The 6,408-nt window shown below is 39.1% G+C and overlaps 1 protein-coding gene and 1 long non-coding RNA gene across 2 annotated transcripts in view; both read left to right on the top strand.

The window, feature by feature from the left end:
• Positions 1-1,204, top strand: part of LOC107119694 — a 12,015-nt gene extending 10,811 nt beyond the window's left edge. Inside the window, exons 2-3 of the long non-coding RNA XR_001482805.1 lie at positions 871-949; positions 1,128-1,204. This is a non-coding gene — a long non-coding RNA (uncharacterized LOC107119694). The remainder of the gene's footprint in view (positions 1-870; positions 950-1,127) is intronic.
• Positions 1,205-2,260: 1,056 nt separating this feature from the next.
• PPIG (peptidylprolyl isomerase G) overlaps positions 2,261-6,408 on the top strand; it is a 20,893-nt gene continuing 16,745 nt past the window's right edge. Inside the window, exons 1-4 of the mRNA XM_015422268.1 lie at positions 2,261-2,340; positions 2,519-2,593; positions 4,160-4,267; positions 4,679-4,723. Coding sequence (XP_015277754.1) covers positions 2,280-2,340; positions 2,519-2,593; positions 4,160-4,267; positions 4,679-4,723 — 289 coding nt within the window. The 5' untranslated portion in view covers positions 2,261-2,279. The remainder of the gene's footprint in view (positions 2,341-2,518; positions 2,594-4,159; positions 4,268-4,678; positions 4,724-6,408) is intronic.

Genomic DNA, 6,408 nt, shown 5'->3' with positions numbered 1-6,408 from the left:
TTATTCAAGGTATAGCTGTAGACTATAAGGCTGTATTGGTGACTGCTGTCTCATACAATGGCCTATTTCTTGACACGAGTGCACGCACACATACAGACACACACTCCTCATCTTGTAGTGTATGGTCTGTGCTGTCTGACTGAGCACAGTAATGTGGGAATATCTTTTATTTATATTCATTCATCATACCCTGGTTTTCATCACAAGGAGAACCCAAAGTGGCTTACATTGTTCTGTCTTCCATTTTATGTTTACAACAACCCTGCGAGGTAGGTTAGGCTGAGAGTATGTGACTGGCCTGAGGTCACCCAAGAAGCTTCTGTGGCACAGTGGGAATTTGAATGTGGGTTTCCCATACCCTAGTCCATCACTCTAACCACTAGTGGTAGTGATTGGAATATGTTCCAGGAGGAACCACTCTAGGAATGACCTTCAGGAGTTGGAGGAGGAAAAGGGAGACATGAATGGAGGCCCGGTATTTTTTTTCCCCAATCTCTTTATCTTCACCATAAACATCATTTGTAGATAAGCCATACCATTGGGGGGGGGGGCAGAGAGAGAAAGAGAGGGACTGATATTGATTCAGGAGCTGATGCCACACTATTTTGGCTTGCCTCAAGCTCTCACGGCTGCCAACAAAGGAACAGTTATAACCCAGATGTTTTTGTTCACCTGTGCCACTGTTTTTATATCTTCATCTCTGTGAGGGAGGGCAAAACTATCATTTTTTAAAATCTCAGTTTTCCTCATTTTTTAGTGTTTTGTAACTTAGTTTTCCTTTTTATTTCTCAAAAAGTCTTCAGATTTAGCAGGGCTGTACTTCTTCACTAATTGGAAATGGAGAATTTATCATTTGTAATTCTGTTACAGCTGTAAAATTTTGAAGCCATGGGAGTGAAAACCCAGAGACCTCGTTGCTTTTTTGACATAGCCATCAACAATGTACCTGGTAAGAGAAATGCTGCTCTTCATGTTCAGCTACAGTTTGGCCCAAATTCTAGAACATGCGGTCTATTCTAGTTAGAATAAATGGAGCTTATTTATGAGTAAACTCTAGGGTAAACTCCTTAATGTTTAGTAAACATACACAATTGCTTTAATGATTTCTTCTTTCTTTTTCCTTTTAGCTGGAAGAGTTGTCTTTGAGTTGTTTTCAGATGTCTGCCCAAAGACATGTGAGAACTTCCGCTGCCTTTGTACCGGTTTGTAGATGCCTTTTCCTTCTAATGTGTAATTTGTGATGTAGAAGTAGCCTCGATTTAATTTATCTGTAGGATTCCATATATGTTACCGCAAAAAGATAAATATACAAATGAAATTGGGTCTTATGAATGAAGCTGTTAATCTTTCTGCCTGCTAAAAATGAAGATAAATTTCCACATGCTATTCTATACTAAATTATACTACTTTGAGAAATGTGTATGCAAAATGTGTATGCAAATATCCCACTACCTGCCTTCAGGGTGGGGGCAAGGCACAGATTTTGATGGGCCATAATAGCCAGCCAAAATCTTGTATTTTCCCTGACCTCACTCTTCAGCACTCTGCTGAGTTTCAGTGGCACTCAACTAGTGAGAAAGGAGAGAGGGCAGACATCTCACTGGTCAGGGACCACATTTCTGTAGAGAGGCATGTCTTGAGAGAGAGATTGCTTGCTGCAATTGGTGTCTTTCACTTGATCATCTGTGCTGTCTCACAATTGGCTTATGCCTGTGTTAGAGGCTTGTGATGCCCAGTTGTGGTGCTCCACAGAGACCATATCAGTTTTAGGTAGAGCAAGATGCTGAGACTGAAAAATAAGACAAGAAGCCAGAGTGTGAAATCTTGAGTAAGTTTGTTTTGAGAGCCAGTTTGGTGTAGTGGTTAAGTGTGCGGACTCTAATCTTGGAGAACCGGGTTTGATTCCCCACTCCTCCACTTGCACCTGCTGATGTGACCTTGGGTCAGTGAGAAAGAGAAGGACTGATATTGATTCAGGAGCTGATGCCACACTATTTTGGCTTGCCTCAAGCTCTCACGGCTGCCAACAAAGGAACAGTTATAACCCAGATGTTTTTGTTCACCTGTGCCACTGTTTTTATATCTTCATCTCTGTGAGGGAGAGCAAAACTATCATTTTTTAAAATCTCCGTTTTCCTCATTTTTTAGTGTTTTGTAACTTAGTTTTCCTTTTTATTTCTCAAAAAGTCTTCAGATTTAGCAGGGCTGTACTTCTTCACTAATTGGAAATGGAGAATTTATCATTTGTAATTCTGTTACAGCTGTAAAATTTTGAAGCCATGGGAGTGAAAACCCAGAGACCTCGTTGCTTTTTTGACATAGCCATCAACAATGTACCTGGTAAGAGAAATGCTGCTCTTCATGTTCAGCTACAGTTTGGCCCAAATTCTAGAACATGCGGTCTATTCTAGTTAGAATAAATGGAGCTTATTTATGAGTAAACTCTAGGGTAAACTCCTTAATGTTTAGTAAACATACACAATTGCTTTAATGATTTCTTCTTTCTTTTTCCTTTTAGCTGGAAGAGTTGTCTTTGAGTTGTTTTCAGATGTCTGCCCAAAGACATGTGAGAACTTCCGCTGCCTTTGTACCGGTTTGTAGATGCCTTTTCCTTCTAATGTGTAATTTGTGATGTAGAAGTAGCCTCGATTTAATTTATCTGTAGGATTCCATATATGTTACCGCAAAAAGATAAATATACAAATGAAATTGGGTCTTATGAATGAAGCTGTTAATCTTTCTGCCTGCTAAAAATGAAGATAAATTTCCACATGCTATTCTATACTAAATTATACTACTTTGAGAAATGTGTATGCAAAATGTGTATGCAAATATCCCACTACCTGCCTTCAGGGTGGGGGCAAGGCACAGATTTTGATGGGCCATAATAGCCAGCCAAAATCTTGTATTTTCCCTGACCTCACTCTTCAGCACTGTGCTGAGTTTCAGTGGCACTCAACTAGTGAGAAAGGAGAGAGGGCAGACATCTCACTGGTCAGGGACCACATTTCTGTAGAGAGGCATGTCTTGAGAGAGAGATTGCTTGCTGCAATTGGTGTCTTTCACTTGATCATCTGTGCTGTCTCACAATTGGCTTATGCCTGTGTTAGAGGCTTGTGATGCCCAGTTGTGGTGCTCCACAGAGACCATATCAGTTTTAGGTAGAGCAAGATGCTGAGACTGAAAAATAAGACAAGAAGCCAGAGTGTGAAATCTTGAGTAAGTTTGTTTTGAGAGCCAGTTTGGTGTAGTGGTTAAGTGTGCGGTCTCTAATCTGGGAGAACTGTGTTTGATTCCCCACTCCTCCACTTGCACCTGCTGATGTGACCTTGGGTCAGTCACAAGCTCTGGCACAGCTGTCCTTGAATCTTCTTTTGGGTTGAATTTCCCAAAGGGACTAGTTGTTGCTTCATTTTGTTGACAGATCTTAAGGCAGGATGAATAAGTAAGCCCCATGTCATTTTGCTGAGATCTGTTGTGGAAAACTGTATTTGCTAAGAAGATACGCAGATTCAGAGCATCCAAATTCTTCTTTTGGGTTGAATTTCCCAAAGGGACTAGTTGTTGCTTCATTTTGTTGACAGATCTTAAGGCAGGATGAATAAGTAAGCCCCATGTCATTTTGCTGAGATCTGTTGTGGAAAACTGTATTTGCTAAGAAGATACGCAGATTCAGAGCATCCAAAATTAGTACCCTTTTGGGATACATCTGTATGACAAAGCTTTCACCTCTTGCTTTCCCTGTCAGCTAACAGTTAAAATCCTGGAGTTGAACACATTGGCTACAATCCAGACAACCATGTAACATCTACATGTCTGTCAGGACTTAGTCCTTGAGCAGCAGCTCCTCATGCTGTTGAATCCGGTTCTGTTTCACAGCAGTGTTTGATAATGGCATCAGAAGTCAGTAGATAATTAGTTATCTGGACTGTAACAATTCTATAGAAGCTTCACTGCAACAAATAATGTTCCTATGTTGTTCTCATGATCTGGGTGAACAGTAAATAGTTCCTCTCTATTGGACCATTTTTTTTTATGTTGATCAGCACTTTACATCCTTCTTTCAAAAGCTGGTTTCCAGTTTTATGTTGGTGGGCTCTTTGAGATTGTCCCATTAATGCTTAAAGGAAGTTAAAAAAAATTATCCTTCTGTTTGCAGGTGAAAAGGGTACAGGGAAATCAACCCAGAAGCCATTGCATTACAAAAGTTGTTTGTTTCACAGAGTTGTGAAAGATTTCATGGTCCAAGGAGGTGACTTCAGTGAAGGTAAGACAGAGCTGCTGGAACTACTTTTCTGCAAGTGTACAAATGTGTGTGAAACTTTAATGGTCATAGTTTCTTTGGAGAAAACTACTCAATTATAAATACTCCGGCCTCTGTACCTGAAGCTAGAATGTTTGATAGGGCTAATCATTATCCCCTAAAGCCAACAACCTAATGAACATCACTTAAATAATGCCAGTTCATTAGTTTTAGATCTTTTTAAGGTTGTGCAAAATACAGGACAATTCTAATCTATTTTACTGAACTGTTGCTTGAGATTTGCTTAGTTGACAGCTATTTACCTATAGTAAAATAGTATTTTGTGTGGAGGTTTTAAAAACGAATAGGAACATTTTGGAATTTACATGACATACAGTCATTAATTTTATAATATGATTTATCTCTTAATACAAGGAAATGGGAGAGGCGGAGAATCAATTTATGGTGGCTTTTTTGAAGGTAAGAATGATCGATTGGCCTGCATTGTCCTATCATAACAGTTGGTTTAAGAATAAGTGTACTGGAAGAATTTTATTCTATGGGTCCCATCTGCAGGCAAAGTTATTTACTGTGGGTCTAGCTTCTCTTATTGTTGGGGCTTGGAGTGGGTATCAGAGTTTCAGCAGCTTCAGGTTTAGAAGCCTCTGTGCCTCTTAAGCTTTCTCAACATAGGTACAGATAATGATACATTGACCAACTTTTGCACTACTGTTCCTACTCAAGAAATCTTTCTTTCTCTAGAGGCTATATTCCCCCTCTTATTTAAGAGCATTGCACTATTTTATTCTTTACCTTTCTCAGTTTTCTTTTTGCCCAGTGGCAGCACTCCACATGCTTATACCCCAGCATTCTACAAGAAAGCATAGAACATCATCTCAGTCTTTAAAGCCCTCAAAACGAGCAGGCAGTCTTGCTAGAAGGCGTAAGTGGCAGTTGTTCCAAGCAAGGCAGTGAACTGGACTTCACTTTTATCTTTCTCTTTTCTCTTGTCGATCTGTAAGTGGCTGACTGCCGATACATCCTGCCTAGTCAGAACTGGACTTTGTTCTTTTTGAAAACTTGGTTTTTGTGGTTGTGTTCAAGTTTTTGTTAGAGCTACATTAGGAGCAAACTATTGTGATTCAAAACTTTTATAAGCAAGTGTATTGTTTAATACTGCACTTGCACAAACCCTTTGAATTTCTGTTGTGTGCAGTTTTAAATTTCAGAATTATTTGTCTTGTACACAGGGTTTTCTTTTAAAACCAATCTGTCAGTTTTCTTTGTTTTACAAAATTATTGTCATTTTTTTGGTAAATAACACACAAGCCAAAATTGTTAGTTTGTTGTCAGAAAAACAAACTGGACTGCTTGTGTTACAAATACGAAGTAAATGCGCACTGTTCTTATTCAACAAGTATATTTAGTTCTGAGAAAGCTCTGCTTAACCATTCATGCTCTAAATGATAACCTTGATTCAACAAAAAAAGCTGATAAGAAAGTTATCACTATATCTAATTGTAAATTTGATGGTCAGTAGGATAGCAAAGCAGGCCACCCACAGACAAGGTAGGTATTTCTGCATGAGGAGACTTTTTTGGGGGAAAACCTCAAGAAATTTACCAGCCCCTTTCCAAAATGTTCTGATGAGGCCTTTTAATACTCATTGCCCTTGAGAAAGCATGGGTTTTTGGTTTTTTTAATCCCCGTAGGGATATTTTTTATTTTGCATATACTACAAACTACAAAGAAATATAGGGGAGGGACTACAGCTAGGGATAAAGAAAAGCAAACCACACTAGACTAAAACACCAAGAGAAGGAGATCTTTTCACTGTTAGTAAATATATTAGTACCATTAGTTTTATTATCACAATATACTTGTTGAGTTCTTGCTTATAACAATTCGCTTCTTGTATGTTATTTTGTTAGTTGTTATGAGAGAAGTCTCTGATCATCTTCTTATTCTTTGCTTCAAAAGGCCATTTTCCAAGTCCTTCTGCCTTTACTTCGGCTTTCTGTCTCTAAAATAGTTTACCACTCTGGCAGGTCCTGCACCCTTTTCTGCCGCAGAATCCTCTTCCGTTCCCGAGGTAGCAGAGTCACTCAACTTCAATTCTCCCTCTTTAGACTCATCATCTGTCCCCAGCTGACGTTTCAAAAATT

This window comes from Gekko japonicus, unplaced genomic scaffold (assembly GCF_001447785.1).
Source record: "Gekko japonicus isolate JY-2015 unplaced genomic scaffold, Gekko_japonicus_V1.1 scaffold469, whole genome shotgun sequence".
Taxonomy (NCBI): Eukaryota; Metazoa; Chordata; class Lepidosauria; order Squamata; family Gekkonidae; genus Gekko; species Gekko japonicus.
The sequence above is the reverse complement of the archived record's forward strand: the minus strand, read 5'-3'. Positions and strand labels throughout refer to the sequence as shown.